The following is an 18017-nucleotide window of genomic DNA, read 5'->3' as shown; positions in this document are numbered from 1 at the left end:
ATCAGTGATAATTATGCAGTTCTCAGTGAGAACATTTGGTATGTCATCAAATTGTCATCAAAGAAAGAGAGAGGGAATGAATTTTGTAATTTCGAGAGATAAGAGGAGGAAAAAAGAGGGAGAGACATAGAAGACATAAGATACATTTCTCCATCACAGTGGGCTTCAAATCTAGCTTGGGAAGCAGAACCAAAACTTAAGTACAAAACCATTCCAAAGTATCATATGCTAAGTGTCATTCAGTGAAACAGATAATAATTGCAGACTAGGCAACTGGAATAAATCATACAGAGTTTAAAAGACTCAGTGGACATTTTAATAAGAGCTAACACCTAGAGTAAGGGAAAGAAAAAAGGACAATTCAAACAAAAAGCTTGTGCAAAGGAAAAAAGATTGTAGTGCTTATGATAAATGAAAGTCTTACGTTCCGGGTACTGTGCTAAAAGTTTTACACTTATTTCATTCTATTTTATTTAACTCACATATAGTTTATTCTCACAAAACACCATTTGATAGGTTTTAACATTTCCGTTTTACAGGTGAGGCTTACTTAGGGACATTCAGTACCAAGTTAAAGTGCTTGATTGATTCTGTCTCCAAGGACCAAATAATAACCACATACACTACGAAGCTGCAAAAATTGTATCAGTGTGCTGTAGGTTCAAGAATTAAGTGTCAAGGGTAAAAACAATTATGGGAACGAAAACAATACTCCAGAAGCAGACCCTATTGTGTATAGGAGATCAGTATCCAACAATAGAAGCTTTATAAATCAATGGAATGTGTGTATTTCAACAAATATTATTTAAACAGTTGATGAGCTGTTTGAGAAGAGAAAAAAATTTAAACATAATATCATATAATTAATTCCAAGCAGTTAAGTAATTACCTGGAAAATGGAGTAATAAAAAGGAATTTATAAATTCGTCTCTAGATGGTATAAAACAGTGGAGAAAACCACACACAAAACAGTGTATAGATTTAGCTGAAGTACTACAACCCAATCATTTTTGGTACTCCCCCACCCCCACCATCCCGCTCTTTATCATAGTAGACTATGCTCATTGTAGAAAACATAGAAAGAACATGCAGGAAAAAATTTGAGAGAACAGAAAAAAATGGTTTGACATATTTTCTTCCAATAATAAGGATTTTATTTAACAAAACTTGCTGTACACTAGTTAACCATATAGGTAGGTTTAATTAATCCCCTGATGGACATGTATTTCCTGTTTTGTCAATATTATGAATAACTGTGATGAATATCTCATTGGAAAAGCCTTAGTTCCTTCAAGAAGGGTTTAGTCCCAGGTAATCCAACTCTTTGAACTAAAAATTAGAAATAGCAGTATTTGGGAATTGGGCTTGCTGGTATTGTAATCAACTTTACACTTGGTAGCATTCTAGAGACTAATTCTTAGGTCTTATTCAACAAGACTAGACTTTGTTAGAGTCTGGTGAAAACTAGCATGCATAACATAATTCACACAGAGAAAAAATTGGGAGACTTGTGTATTCTGAGTTTATTCTATAGTTTGATAATTTACAACTTTGCAAGTATCCACATGGGATTCTCCTTAGAGTATCGATGCTGAAGGTTATGTCTTTTACCAAAGAATCTGTCTTCTCCTCCCCTTTTGAAATGAGATTTGGCAAATGGACAGAATGCTGAATCTTAACAGTCCCCTTGATGTCCCTCACAGATGTATTTTGTAGGGAAAAACTGTCACTGGATTAACTATGATTAATTGGTGCAACATGCTTAAAATGATATAAGACTTTAAAACAACAGGAGAAACTTTTGGGATTAAGTTTCCAGAATCCTTCAACATCAAATACCTTTTCTTAAATTTTGACAACTATTTCAGGCTAGGAAGGGCTGCAGTGAGAACTGTGTATTGTTACTATTTCATTTTAAAACAAAAATTACTACATTCAAATATAATTAAAGGAAAACAAACCTGAACATCTTTTCAAAATGACAGTTTGGCGTCTCAGATGTTATCTTTCCTAAACAGCTTATTTTAACTAATATGTTATTTCTTATAAAGGTTACATATAAGAGTATAGGATACTGGAAAGAGAAGTAGCTTAAGAGAAGACTTGGCTTGTTAATCCCAGTTATGCCTTTAATGATCTGTATGACCTTGGCAAGTCGTTTCATCTCTCTGGGCATGTGATTACTGATTTATAAAATGAAGTAGGTAGCATAGATTTTAAATATCTTCCACTACTGTATTATTTTTCTTATTCTGTCATGTTAACTATATCTGATTTTAAAGATATATTTTAATATTGTTCATAGCAGATATACTTTAAATTATGTCCCGCAGAATACTATTGCAAGTCATCTTCTGAATAAAGTATACTTTTATTTTTTTTTAAGTATACTTTAAGTTCTGGGGTACATGTGCAGAACATGCAGTTTTGTTGCATAGGTATACATGTGCCATGGTGGTTTGCTGCACCCATCAACCTGTCATCTACATTAAATATTTCTCCTAATGCTATCGCTCCCCTAACCCCACTACCCACTGACAGGCCCCAGTGTGTGATGTTCCCCGCCCTGTGTCCATGTGTTCTCATTGTTCAACTCCCACTTATGAGCAAGAACATGCGGTGTTTGGTTTTCTGTTCTTGTGTTAGTTTGCCGAGAATTATGGTTTCCAGCTTCATCCATGTCCCTGCAAAGGACATGAACTCATCCTTTTTTATGGCTGCATAGTATTCCATGGTGTATATGTGCCGCATTTTCTTAATCCGATCTATTATTGATGGACATATGGGTTCGTTCCAAGTCTTTCCTATTGTGAATAGTGTCACAGTAAGCATACGTGTGCATGTGTCTTTATAGTAGAATGATTTATAATCCTTTGGGTATACACCCAGTAATGTGGTGGCTGGGTGAAATGGCATTTCTAGTTCTAGATCCTCAAGGAATCGCCACACTGTCTACCACAATGGTTGAACTAGTTTTCACTCCCAACAGTGTAAAAGCATTCCTGTTTCTCCACATCCTCTCCAGCATCTGTTGTTTCCTGACTTTTTAATGATCACCATTCTAACTGGTGTGAGATGGTATCTCATTGTGATTTTGATTTGCATTTCTCTGATGACCAGTGATGATGAGCATTTTTTCATGTGTCTGTTGGCCGCATAAATGTCTTCTTTTGAGAAGTGTCTGTTCATATCCTTTGCCCACTTGTTGATGGGGTTTGTTTTTTTCTTTTAAATTTGTTTAAGTTCTTTGTAGATTCTGGATATTAGCCCTTTGTCAGATGGGTAGATTGCAAAATTTTTCTCCCATTCTGTAGGTTGCCTGTTCACTCTGCTGATAGTTTCTTTTGCTGTGCAGAAGCTCTTTAGTTTAATTAGATCCCATTTGTCAATTTTGGCTTTTGTTGCTATTGCTTTTGGTGTTTTAGACATGAACTCTTTGCCCATGCTTATGTCTTGAATGGTATTGGCTAGGTTTTCTTCTAGGGTTTTTATGGTTTTAGGTCTTACGTTTAAGACTTTAGGCTGGGCGTGGTGGCTCATACCTGTAATCCCAGCACTTTGGGAGGCCAAGGTGGGCGGATCACGAGGTCAGGAGATCAAGACCATCCTGGCTAACACCGTGAAACCCCATCTCTACTAAAAATACAAAAAAAAAAAAAAAAAAAATTAGCCAGGCGTGGTGGCGGGTGCCTCTAGTCCCAGCCTCTCAGGAGGCTGAGGCAGGAGAATGGCATGAACCCGGGAGGTGGAGCTTGCAGCGAGCGGAGATTCTGAACTGAAGACTAGAGGCCTAGTTTGTTTGAAGGCTTATTATCCTAAAATGTGTATTTCTTATGCATTCATTATTTTCCAGACCAATGAAAGGGCAAACCTGGTTTGATCACGTAGACATGTCAACTTGATTAAAAGATTATTTGGCAAGAAATGAAGGGTTCAGGAGGAATTTTAGAACTTACAGAATTTTGCAACTACTTAGGCTCCATTATTTCCAATTCTGGAAAATTTTTAAGTTCTTAAATTGCTTTACTGAGACAATTCTATATAATGGTACACTTACTATATATTACATTTCAGAAAGGAAATTTAGGACTGAAAATTTTTTACTTGTGGAATTAATTTTATCCTCCTTTTATAACTGATTATTTAAGAAATGCTGCGGAAAGATTTTTAGTGTGATACAGTATTGTTAAAAATGAACATAGCACAGAGAAGATGTTGGATGCAACAGTTCTTTAAGGATAAAAGGGTCAGGACTTGACAGTTATTTTGATATTAAAATTAAGCATCAAGATACAACAAAGATGACGCTGAAGTGTTCAACCTGAATGGTAGGATAAACTTCCTTAAAGCTTGTGCTGATCTGCTACATCAAGTTATTGCATGCAATCAGCAATCTAGTACTTTTTGTCTCAGGATATATTTTAAGAGCAGTAGCACTTTTAGGCCAGATTGATGTGGTGAGTACTAATTTATCCCATATTATTGAAGCACAGAGATGATGAACTACATATAAGTTACACAGAAGCTGGGAATCACTAGCAGATGTAATCCACAGTAGTAATTGGTAGGCAAAGATATCTACAAATGGGCAAGTTGTGGCATGTGATTATGATATGTATTGACCTTGTAAGTCAATGTGAGATATTTAGTAAACAGTGTTTAAGATAAATTTGTATCTTTAATGAGACCTATTAAAAGCGAGGAATAATCTTTAAGTGGCCAATTTAATGAGAAGAAATAATCTTAAGTTGGCAAAGCCTTTAAAATATTGTTCAGCTGGATAAAATATGTGAAACTTTTGTAGTATAAAATATTAAATTTAGCATTATTAGAATATCTCATATTCATAGACTATGTTTTGAATTTCCTGATTGTTTTTAAGTTTTTCACATCTTTCCAATTTGTGAAAATCTGTCATTGTAAAACACACACCAAATAAAACTAGTGTCATTTTATAATTATTACATAGAATACATCTAGCAGCTATATAGAAGAGGGAGTATTCCTCTGACATGATAAATTATTTCTAGAAAAATTTTATCAAAAATGTCACATTACCATTCTAGAACAAACTTTATTTTACCTAATAAATTTGGGGTTTATTTGTTGTGTGTGTGTGTGTGTGTGTGTGTGTGTTTAATCACAGCAGTAACTTTTGCTTTAAAAGCAGAAATAAGAATTTTTTCTCTAAACTTAGGACATTGCATTCTTATAGGAGAGATACTGAAATTAAGAACTAAGAATATTTTAGGATTTGTAGCACATTTACAAAGGAAAAGTCAACATCGTAATAAAAAGTGATATAAATTAAAATTATTTTTTACTTAATACTGATTTTCACTCTATTGGACCTTTTTCTTTCTCGTTAGTAACTATTCCTTTTGGTGAGTGTTTAATTGAAGAGCAGCTTTAAGAAATGACCAATGCATTCTATTTTGTGTTTTGGTCAAAGTTAGTTAATGGTCATATATTTGAAATGGTTATCTACTTACTCTAGCTGGCTTCTAATGGTACTCTAGGGCATTTATCACAATCTGATAAAATGTGGATAGCTTTATCTCTTCCAAGAATTTTAGTCATTCTTTTGTCATTTTGAATTTGTTAGTAATCCATGAAGAATATGATTCATTAAGTGTGGAAATCTTTGGTGAATTCATATTCATCACATTTTTATTATTTCTAAGGATTCCAGAAACCAACCAACCTAATTTTTGTTTTTGCTTTGTAATAAATGAAAATCTTCCAAGAGCATATGGACTTTATCATACATACAAAAACTAAACAGATAGTTCCCTTTGGATGTGCACATTCCACAGACATCTAATACTTGGTTATATTGCATTGTACTAGAAACTAAATGAGCTCTAAAGGAAGTAGAAAATATAATTATTGGCCTCTATGAATAGGGGGGAAAAGACTTCCCTTGATAAAATGCTCAAAAAACTATGCCAAGAAAATGTATTAATGCATGTATGCAATGAATAAATATTAAGTATCTGCTATGGGCCTAGCCCTTATTTTAGGAACTGGGAAATCACCGTTGAACAACACAGAAATCCTGGCCTTTATGGGAGCATGTGCTAGTGCAGTTGACAGACAAACTAAAAAACAAGATAAGTGAAATAGATAAATATGTTGGATAGTAACAAATGCCATGGAGAAAAATAAAGCAGAGAAAGTGGGTAGAGAGTGTTAGGGCATTGCAGTTTTAAATAACGTTGTCAGCAAAAGCTTATTAGAGCAGAAGATGCTTGAATGAAAACTTAAAAGCGATGAGGAACTAAGTCATTAGAATATCTGTGGAAAGAGTATTTAGGCAAAGGAATAACACAGAAGCGCATAGAGCCGTGGATGGGAGCATGCCCAGTGTGTTTAAAGAGCAACAAGGAAGCAAAGTGGGGCTAAAGAAGAATAAAGGAGATGAAGGGAGGCTGTTAGAGTAATCCACACAAGAGATTATAGTAGCTCACAGCATTATGGTAGCAATAGAGGAGGTAAGAAATCAGGGTTTGTTGACAGTGGGATATAGGTTATTAAAAAGAGGGGAATCACGATTTTGGGTTTGTTAAGCGGGAGAATCATATTTTTTCAAGTTTATTAACCAGTGTTCAGTTATTGAAACTTATGTATTGTTTTAAGCCTTTTTTATTGTAGTAAAATATATGTATATAAGATTTGCCATTTAGCCATTTTTAAGTATTCAGTTCAGTGGCATTAAGTACATTCTGAAATTCAGTTTTGTATGTAAAAATGTTCTCTCAGCCAAGCATGATGGCTCACACCTATAAACAAGCACTTTGGAAGCATAAGGCAGGAGCATCACTTGAGCTCAGGAGTTTGAAACCAGCTGGGCAACATAGGGAGACCCTGTCTCTACAAAATATAAAAAATTAACCTGGCGTGGTGGCGTGTGCCTGTGATTCCAACCGCTTGGGAGGCTGAGGTGGGAGGATCCCTAACGCCCAGAAAGTTGAGGCTGCAGTGTACTGTGATTGTGCCACTGCCCTCCAGCCTGGGCGACAGAGCAAGACCTTGTTTCAAAAACGGAAACAGAGTTCTCTTTTCTCAAAATATCAGCATTGTTGCTTATGAACAAAAGCAATTTAGAGCCGATTGTGCTTTACTGCCAAGAGCATTGAGCACCAAGCATTCTGCAAGCCTTAGAATCCTTGTTTGAGAGATTGAGACAAGTAGAAAAACCAACATGAAAATTAGTGTCATATTTCCAAAACAGATCTTCTTTTGAAAACTGACTTTTCATTTAAATATCATTTTTTAACTTTTCATCTAAGTGAGTATAATTTTTAATTGGGTCACTATTTAAAATAATTTGAGCATGTCTTATTTGCCCTTGATTCACTCAAAAAGGAAATGCTCAAATAAAGTTGTGTTATATATCTGGAGCTTAAGGAGCTTTTCAAAAATGAAATAAGTATTCCCTGCTTCATAATTTGTCTACTTTACTTTTAGAATGCTCTTAAAGTCTATTCTTTATTTGTAGTTTGATTTTTTAAAATTATATTATAATTAATTTTGAATTTGCATAAGTTATATTTAAGGTGATATTCATCTTTTGTGAATTATGAACCTAGGAAATCCCTTCTGTTTGTTGATTTTAGTGTCTCTTTTTCTAGGGAACAAAGAAGGAAGAGATTGAAGGTGGAGCAGAAGTGTCTGGTTTAATTCAGCCTGCGGAAGTGTTTGCTCCCAAAAGCCTGGTGTTGGTATCCAGATTATATTATCCAGAAATTTTTAGGGTAAAGAACACATAGTTATCATTATTAATTTGTATTATTGTGTGAGTCTCTTGAATGAACCATGGTACAAGTTCTTTGGATTGAAAATATTGTTAGATTGATTTAGGAATTCATCTATGAAATACAGTTAGCATGAACAGAAGAAATATTTTCATGTTGGGTGAAATAAATACCTGAATAAGTTAATGTGACTACTAAAACTTCTAAGGATGTAGTGTTTGTTTTAAAATAGGTCCCACATTTATTGAATCCAGAATGTATACATCCTAAAGAAATAATTTGATTACCTGTAGTAAATGTAAATGCATGAGTGATTTAACAAATTCATGTATGTATATTCACCTTGTGAGGAATCAGGTTCAAGTAAATAGGGTGGGTGTTTGAGATTTCAAACAATTCTGATCATACTTCTGTCAAAATAGTCTTAAAATATTGCTTCCAGGTATTTTCTTGTTTTAGAAACAGAATTTTCAAACATAAGAGGAAATTTTTATTCATTTGTAAATATTTGTGCTAAGATACAATTTCTGTAAAACTTTTCTAGAAATTGAGATTATTTGTGTTATAAAAGAATTAAATTAGTGTCAAGATTTCAATGACAATGGGTAACTCCAAGCAAATACTAAGTTTTCAGAGTCACAAATTTTGCTATACTGAAAGATTCATAAAGATTGCATTATGTCTATTTTACCACCTACTTCCTTCTGAACTCAGTGTTAATCTTACAATCTTGTCTCTGTTTTGCAATCCTTTCTTACAATTCACATGTTAAATTTTTCTGTAGAATAAGCATTCCGGATTTATAAGAACCACCAAACAAGATAAAATTTCTAAGTTTTTGTCTTGAGATTTAGAGTTTAACAAACTAAGTTGAGGCAAAAACAGTATTAGCCCTACAGATTTGCTAGAGTAGTTATCAGAGCACAAACATCTGTTTTACAAATTGTGGATTTCTGCTTTCTATAAACTCATATCAGAAGCTCATGTGGAGGTTCTGGTTCTAAGGAAAATTTAATAAACTTAATTTTTGCTGTTTAAAATGTATTCCATGTTCACTGTATAATATACTTTACTGGGTTCAAAGAGAAATCGTCCTAGAGCAGATGTCATAACAATTTATTTTTAATGCTTTTTCCATGAAATAATTACATGTATTTATCTTTTTGCAGGCTTGCCTGGGTTTGATCTATACCGTGTATGTGGACAGCCTGAATGTCTCCTTGGAAAGTCTAATTGCAAACCTTTGTGCCTGCCTTGTCCCAGCGGCTGGAGGGTCTCAGGTAAATAGAATAGAAAGAGAGGTGGAGAAGGATTGTTCCTCTTCCCCTCTCCTCCAGTTAATTTAATTTATGGAGAAAGGGAAAGAAATAATTCTTTAAATATTTTTGTTTTAAGGAAGATCCTACTTTAGTTAAGCATTGTCCCCATGGTCTGCTTTCTAGACACTCAAGATTCCATTCTTTTCTTAGGTCATGAGGTTAATTTTAACACAGGGTTCATCTTTCACATAGCATAATTAGAAGTCATATTTTGTGTAACTTGAACTGCAGTTTGTATTTTCTTGGAAATATATTAAGTTGAACTTTTAAATGTTCTCTTTTACCTTTCTCACTCCTGTATATAGTTACACCTCATTTTTATTAACCTAAATTGAAACATGTTGGAGTGATAAAAATTAGAAGATGACATTAAGAAAACTCTCAACACAGTTCTTTGTTACATTGTAACTACTTATTAATAGATTCATTTATTCTGTATGTCTTGAGATTTTCATATTTGTCTCTAAAGTAGAAAAATAAGAATCTCTGCTGCTATGATTTATTTATTGTTTCTTGGTCAACCATGCTTTTAAAAGGATAGATTTTTTCCTTAAACCTTAAAAATGAATAGGTGATAATTTATTTTGCTTATTCTTATATAATATTGGGAAAGAGGACAGCCTTCTAAAAATCACATTGTCTTCAGTCTGACAAGGATCCTGCTTATAGTGGGATTGGCATTTCTTTTTCTTGCCCTTCGCCTTTTTACTTCTCTTCTATCTTTCTCATTGTCTTTTGTCTTAAATTTTTATCCTCCTTTTTTCTCTCTCTCTCTTGCTCTCTCCTCCCTCATTCTTCTACCTCTGCTCAAAGGGCAGAATATTTAATGTGAGTTTGGTCACAGATGGGTCTAAACTTGAATTGCTTTATGAGCCTTTATTAAAGTTGTTGACTTTAACATTTCATTATTTTTTAGCCAGTTATGATTATCAATGATTTTTGTGTCTTATCTCTACTAGATTTTCAACTTTCAACCACTGAATTTTCTTATGCCACTTAAGTATACAAAGAACTTAAATGTTTTGGGATATACATTGTTGCCCTTTGTATCTGTTAATTGGATCTTATATGGTCGTCTGCTCTAAAAATGAACATCGAAGGTATTTTTATTTTTTAAAAAATGGCTGAAATCGTGTGTGTGTGTGTTTGTGTTTCTCCCATTCTGCAGAAGCTGTTTTCTTTGGGTGCAGGAGATAGACAGTTGATCCAGACTCCTTTACATGATAGTCTTCCTGTCACGGGCACTAGTGTGGCTCTCCTGTTCCAGCAATTGGGTACGTCTTTTCTCCCATTTTCAATGTCATCTTGTAGAAGCCTATGATTAAAGGATTTATTTTAAGTCGACATCACCTCACATGAATCAAGAAAATATTTTTTAAACCATTAAATATTTTATATATAGGATATATATAATTTTGTGGGTCCTGATCTTACCTAGTGTTCGTTCTTTTTAAAAATTTTAACTCAGGCCCCTTTTTTCCTTAGGTCAGTTAGACTTTTAGAAAGTGGATGGGACGGGTGTGGTAGCTCATGCCTGTAATCACGGTACTTTGGGAGGCCGAGGCAGGAGGATTGTTTGAGCCCAGGAATTTGAGATCAACCTGGACCACATAGTGAGACCCCATATCTACAGAAAAAATTTTAAAACATTAGCTGGGCATGTTGGTGCACACCTGAAATCTCAGCTACTAGGGAGGCTGAGGTAGATGTATCACTTGAGCCCAAGAATTCAAGACTGCAGTGAGCTATGATGGTGCCACTGTACTCTAACATAGAAGGAAAGTGGACATATTTTCTTTATGCTAAAAGATGAATAGATGATATATTTTGCATTTCCATAGATGAACTGCTTTTGTGGAAACCTTGTCAGATGGGACTCTGAGTCTCATTCTTCTCATCCCACCATCTATGGGAGGACTTTATCTCCAATTTTTCGGCAATGGTTAGGATGAAAGATTGGGAGGATTCTAGAAAGTGTCCACTGTACATTGGACAGCTTTTATATTATTTAAGAAATATACCTTAAAAATGAGGATATTTCAAACCAGGGCTGCCCAAAGATTCCCATTTACGTTACCTCTGACTTGTCCTTTATATATCCTGCCTATGAGTGTCCCACTCTCATTGCTCTCCATCTGTGTTTGTCTTTTCCTAGTTATGCTGAAGTCTTCCCTTCCCTAAGGTCCATACCCTGCCTCTTCATGGAATTCTTAATTTCTTGCACAGAAATTCTACCCTCTTGCTTCCCTCCTGTCTCTTGTTGAATTTTGCTTGTAGTTTTGCTCTGTATCTTACCACCCTTTTCATCAGTGTCCCTATCCATATACTTCTGCTTTAACTTCAATCAGTGAAAGTTAGAAAGCCTTAGAGGAGATTAGTATAAATATAAATAGAGTCTTCTAATATCTGAATTAAAATGAGTGGTGATATCAATTTCAAAGTAATTCTTTCCAGCTACATTTGCCTCTTCTCATGCCAACTCTAAAATAATATCTCCCTTTGGTCAAAAGACACAAAATTTCAATTAGGAGAAATAAGTTCAAGATATCTACTATGCAACGTGGTGACTACAGTTAATAACAATGTATTGTATACTTGAACATCATTAAGAGAATGGATTTTAAGTGTTCTTACCACAAAAAAATAAGTATGTGAAGTAATGCATGTATTAATTAGTTCAATTTAGCCTATCTGCAATGTGTACATATTTCAAAACATCGTGTTGTACACTGTAAATATATAGTTTTTGTCAATTAAAAAATTACATCTCCCTTCTCTTCTAGTGCAAGTTTTTACTCACTGAGCATAGTTAAGCCTTAAAGTATTTAAAGCTATTTTCTTTAATTTCATATTAAATAGATATTTAATGCATATCTATCTAATATGACGTACATAATCCCTTCCTGGTGGCATGTCTCCAAAGAACATCTTGTTGATTACATTCTCCCTCCACAAACTTTTGGAAATTAACAAAAAAAATTTTTTTGGAGACAGAATCTTAGTCATCACCAAGGCTGGAATGCAGTGGCATGAACACAGCTTACTACAGTCCCCAACACCCTGGGCTCAAGCAGTCTTCCCTCCTTAGCCTCTTGAGTAGCTGGGATGATAGGCACATGCAATCATACCCAGTTAATTTTTTTAATTTTTTTGTTTTATAGAGACAGGGTCTCGCCATGTTGCCCAGGCTGTTCTCAGACTCCTGGGCTCAAGCAGTCCTCCCACTTTGGCCTCCCAAAGAGCTGGGATTATAGGCATGAGCCACTGCACGCAGCTGGAAGTAAATTTAGTAGATTCATGGACTACCTGCAGCTTGTCTGTGGTCCCTACTAACCATTGACTTAATTGATTTTAGCCAAGAACCATTCACCTGACCTTTTTTACTTTAAAAAAGGTTGTATACCTCTAAAGGGTCAATCAGAGCAGAGGTTTACTATGAAAAGGTATAGAAGGATATGACACAAATGAAATTATTTCACATTTCCAAATGTGAACTTAATGAGTACCTTATAAACCTCTATGGTCTTAGTTTTACCATGAGTTGTGAGGGGGGAGGAGAGGAGGAGGTTGTAACCAGCATTTAGTGTCAAGGACCAGGGATATTAAACATCCTGCAGTTTGTGCGATGTTTAGGTACCAGAAGCATTTTTACCCCCAATACAATTAGCATTCCCACTGGAAAAAAAAAAAAAAACTACTGTAGATAAAGTATAAATTTCTAAAACCCGGAGCTCTCTTCCAGTAATGGTGGCCTGTGTAATTCAGAATAATCCTCTTAACAATGACAACTTGAAAAGATACACAAATATAAAGAACATCCGCTAGACCAGGCACAGTGGCTCATGCCTGTAATCCCAGCACTTTGGGAGGCCAAGGCAGGTGGATCACTTTAGGGCAGTTGTTCGAGACCAGCCTGGCCAACACGCTGACACCCCATCTCTACTAAAAATAGAAAACAGTAGCGGAGCATGGTGGCAGGCGCCTGTAGTGCCAGCTACTCAGGAGGCTGAGGCATGAGAATCGCTTGAACCCGGGAGGAGGAGGTTGCAGTGAGCCAAATCATGCCACTTCACTCCAGCCTGGGCGACATAGTGAAACCCTGTCCCAAAATAAACAAATAAAATAAAAATAACATCTGCTTGAAGGCATCAGAGCCAGTAAATAATTGCCAAGCCATGATCCAGGAGAAAATGAAGTGAGCCAGACATTTGGGACCATTTTTTCCTAAGGGCCCTTGTTGATTTTGGAAGAAATGGCTGAGAAGCTGATCAGTACTATCGATATCTTATGGGGAAGAGGGAAAATTGGAATTTAAGTTTTACCAAGGTGGATTTTTTTTTTATAAAGCTCTCATAATTTGAGTTGAGACCATAAAAGGCCACAGCCTGGGAGTGGGTAAATCAGAAGTAGACTGGCTCCCTCGGGAACTACAATACAGCTTGAAATCATTTCAGTTTCTTGAGTTGGATTAAGGTAATTCTTGATGCTACTGTCTATCCATCTCATAGAAGTAAAAGTATATCCTCTCTGAAAGAAGATAACTACATTCTAGACCTCCAATTTGTCTATGAATTTTTATATACCTGCCCTGTACTCAATCAAAAATAACCAGAAACGTGAGGACCAAAACTATATGAAAGAAATGCAAAAGAAACCATAGACAATATGAAAGAACCACAGGGGCTCTAGCAAATAGAGTTATCAGATGCAGTTATTAAAATAACTATATTTTAAATAGTGAAGGAAATAAATAGTCAAGACTGAGAATTTAGGAGTTACATTAATCAGATAGAGGAATAGGAAATTCCAGCCCTCCCTCCGTGACAGAAACACTGATTTAACAAAGATTTACTGACAAAAATCCCTACATGACAATTCCAGATTCTAGTTAAGAAATTACAGTACCTCAGACTCGCACAAAGCAGAGAATAGCAGCATTGAAATGTGTAAATAGAGCAATTTTATGTTACCTGTATCAGCCCCTTCCTCAACTGTCTCAGGCTTGGGGGTACAGGGAGGAGGGAAGAGTGGAGCTTGCATCCCAAATTCTGGCTGTTGAGGAAGCTGCCTAAGGGACTTGTTTCTGTGTTGCCTCATTGGAAGCACAAGCAGGAGCTGACATAGTTTGGATGTCTGGGGGGCTGAGAACAAAGAAGGGGTTTGGGGAGAAGCTTGCTGTGACCTGCACAGCTTGGTGTGATTGGAAGAAGGCACACAACTTGAGGCTTATCAACCTTGGCGAGAAGCGGGAGGAGCGTTTTGTGTTGAGACTTCAGAGTGCTTCCCTGAGTACTGGTAAAAATGTGAATGAATTAGACCTCTTATTCATGGCTAATAGGAATATGAAATGGTACCACTATCTTGGAACACAGTTTGACTATTTTTTTTTAAGTTTAAAAATGTTCATAAAAATATTTGTATGTGAATGTTCATAGCCATTTTATTTATGGTAGTGAAAAACTGGAGACAAACTCAGTGTCCACCAGTGGTAAAGGATAATTGATTATGGAAATGGATAAAGCATCTGTGGTATGTTCATACAATGTAATACTACTAAGCTAAATGAAAAATGAATGGCTGATACACGCAACATAGATTAACCTGAAAATAATTATTTTGAATGAAAAATGTCAGAAAAATTATATACGGCATGATTCGGTTTCTCTAAAGTTCTAAAAAATGTAGTCTAATCTATGGTGATGGAAACAGGTCACTGGTTGTTTCGTGGATAGGAAGAGCGAGATTACAAAGGGACATGAGGAAACTTTCTGGATGATATTTGTGTACACAGTCTTGATTGTGGTGATGGTTTTATAAGTATGTACATAAAATGTATCAGATTCTTAAAAAAAATGAAAAACATATATTCACACCAAAACTTGTATGTGAATGTTCATAGCAGCATTATTTATAAGAGTCAGAAAGTGGAAGCAATCCAAATGTCATTCAGCTGATGAATGGATAAACAAATTGTGATATATCCGCACAATGGAAAATTATTCAGCCGTAAAATGGAATGAAGTATTGATACATGCTACAACCTGGGTGAATCTTGGAAACATGCTAAGTAAAAGAAACCAGGCACAAAAACCGTATATTATATGATTGTGTTTATGTGGAATGTCCAAAATAGGCAAACACATAGGGGCAAAGCAGATTAGTGATTATAAGGAATGAAATTCTTCTGCAATTGGATACTAATGATGCTTGTACAACCTCGTGACTACACTAAAAACCACTGAATTGTATACTTTAAAATGGGGAATTTATGGTATGAGAATTAAGAAAAAATGTTACTGTTAGAGGCTAGTTAAAAGAACTCAGGAGCCATCTTGAAGAGGCTCACAACTGATCTAAGATGATAGAATTTGAGCTTCAAAAATTACAATAATTGCAGTTGGTTGAAACCCAGCAAATATTTTAAGATCCATAAATTCATAATATTAAAAAGGGATTGTCACCTACCTCAGAATATGATAAAGAACAATTTATCTTGAGAACTTATCAATAAAGGAAAAAATGATAACCAATAGTAGTTGAGGGCAATTATCTTTTTTAGAAAGTCTTCTAATTAATAAAGGTGAAAGAAATGATAGAAATAGAGTATCATTTTGCAATCCTCAATGAACCAAGATCTAAGTATCAACAGCTGTTACCACAAAAAGAAAAACAAGCAAGTATTATGTGCCTAACCTTACCAAACACTACTTATTGTTTTGCCAAAGGGATTAAACCTGAGTCTGATCACAGAAAATGTAGAAAATAGAGGAACACATTAAACTGCACCAAGAGAATGTAATTACCAAAATGCAGGCTGTTGGAAACTCTCTTAGTCAAATGTCCCAGGTTCTTTAACAATCTAGAGGTTCCTCAACCTCGAGATTGAAAGAGATTTAAAAGACATCCAACTTTTTAATAGAGTGAGACTAAACTATAGTGTCTACGGATGTACTTTTGGGTGATAAAAACTGCCTATAGAAAAAAATCAGGAAAGTGGATAAATATTAAATAAAAGCATAGTTACTCTTGGCAGTAGAGAGGAGATTATGACGAGGGGGTGGGTACATAAAAGGGGCTTCCAGGGGCTTTTACTTTTGCTGGCAAAGTTCTCTTTCTTGATGTGGGTGGTATTTTTAAGATAATTTATTAAGCCATACATTTGATTTGTGTGGTTTTCTATATCTGTGTTTTATAATAAAAAGATTTTTTTAACTTGTAAAATTATTTATGTCCTTTATGTGCATAACTAATATATTTTTAAAACCTTAAAAATATATATTTAAACAAAATACAGATTTTATCCTTCTCACATAACAAAAAGTCTACATACAGGTAGGCAGTCCAGGGCTGATGTGTATTGATTCTGGAATATCTTCGGGGATGTTACAGAAATTCTATCCTATGCTTTTTTCCCATTTGTTTATAAGAAGTTTTTCCTAAAACTTACATGTCTTATTATTCTTGTGTACTCTATATCTGGCATAATGACTCAGGTACAAAAGGCATCAATGTTTATTGAATAAATGAAAGAATGCACTAGCTATGAGGAAGTGGTAACCATATTGTAGATTTTTCTGTGTGCTGATGAAGTGTGCTGGAATACATAATAATTGGCCATTTGAAGATCAAATTTTATTATTTTATTTTACTCTAGTATTTTCAGCTTCATTATCTTTTGCTTGCATGTTGTAAATTCACTTTTTTCTGGGAAAGAATGGGGAAAAGATAAGGAAGCAAAGCAGAAAGAAAGATGCAGTGCAGTGTGCAGAGTTGTTGTTTCCAAAGCACATGGTGGTGATAATTTTTATAAAGGCATTCTCTTATCACCAGTCATTTTGTTTGGACTTTGTCAAAGGCCAATATTAGGCCATTATCAGAGTTCACGAGCTGGGTTGGGGGTAGTGGTGGTAGCGGATTTTACAAAGCACAGACAGGAAGCAGATAAGACTATAAGATCCTTTTGTAGCCTTGACTAGTTTTCCTGTGAAAGGTCTAAATGTAATGATAGCATTTCCTTTGTTCTTCTCTCTAAGAATTGTTATGATAATGAATTTGTTTTTCACAGTTTAAAAGGTCTCTGTGTTTTTCTGAAATAATTATATGGACTCTGCCATTCCAAGCTTCACTCCCTACAATTTCCTCTTAATCGCCTTCATCTCTTGTTTACTGTCTTGTGTTTATTTGGTTTTTTGTTTTTTTGTTTTTTTGGCAGCCTATGTGAACTATTTTTGTTTACCTGAGGATTAGTGTTTTAAGTGTACTAACAGTGCTGGGATTTTTAATGTTAATAAGTTTGTATTCACAGGAACTGGTTTTTATAGACCCTGTGATATTTTAATCTAATCCATACCCGTTTAAACTTGGGTGTCCCTCCCTGCCCCAAATAATCTTGTAAAATGCTCTTGACATCTTTTGTCATGTCTGTTCACCTGTAATTTGGATTTTACTAGAACATGTACTAGTTTTAGAATATGTATCCAACAGTTTTCACAGTATACTCTTTAATAGACATTTTTGAAAACTGACTAAAATGATCCTGGGCCATCAGCTATCAACACTTTGTTTCCACAGTTAAACCACATTAATCTTGTATCATTTGTGTTTGTACCTTTTTCTATGCATGCTTTCTTTTTACTTGTCCATGTTTAACTTTGGCCAGTTTTTTATTAGCTATTGATGGGTCAGTATGTCTCCATCGATGATCTCTGATATTAAATATAGGGTTTTTTTTTTAAAGTTCTTAAAGTTTTTGTTCAGTTTGTCTTACAAATATTATTCTTTCTTTGTACTTAAAAGTTATTAAAATGTTGACTGTAGCCATTCCTTGCTATTCAGCAAGTTGTTTCAGTTTTAAAATGCTTTAATGGAAAACCTTTGGTAGTCTCACTTTTGTCTTTCCCTGGAAAAACTTCTCTCTGTAATACTATGTGATTATTTTTGA

General features: G+C 34.9%; 1 protein-coding gene across 7 annotated transcripts in view; it reads left to right on the top strand.

Moving 5' to 3' along the window:
* The window catches only part of SBF2 (SET binding factor 2), a 516757-nt gene that overhangs the window by 251688 nt on the left and 247052 nt on the right, over positions 1 to 18017 (top strand). For all 7 annotated transcript variants that reach the window (XR_010147145.1, XR_010147144.1, XR_010147143.1 and 4 more), the window contains 3 exons: positions 7635 to 7757; positions 8927 to 9037; positions 10245 to 10350. Coding sequence is in view for 4 of the 7 variants with exons in the window: in XM_016920369.4 (XP_016775858.4) it covers positions 7635 to 7757; positions 8927 to 9037; positions 10245 to 10350 (340 nt within the window). In the remaining 3 variants the exon portion in view is untranslated. The remainder of the gene's footprint in view (positions 1 to 7634; positions 7758 to 8926; positions 9038 to 10244; positions 10351 to 18017) is intronic.

This window comes from Pan troglodytes, chromosome 9 (genome assembly GCF_028858775.2).
Source record: "Pan troglodytes isolate AG18354 chromosome 9, NHGRI_mPanTro3-v2.0_pri, whole genome shotgun sequence".
Taxonomy (NCBI): domain Eukaryota; kingdom Metazoa; phylum Chordata; class Mammalia; order Primates; family Hominidae; genus Pan; species Pan troglodytes.
Note: the sequence above shows the minus strand (reverse complement) of the source record. Positions and strands in the feature narration are given on the sequence as shown.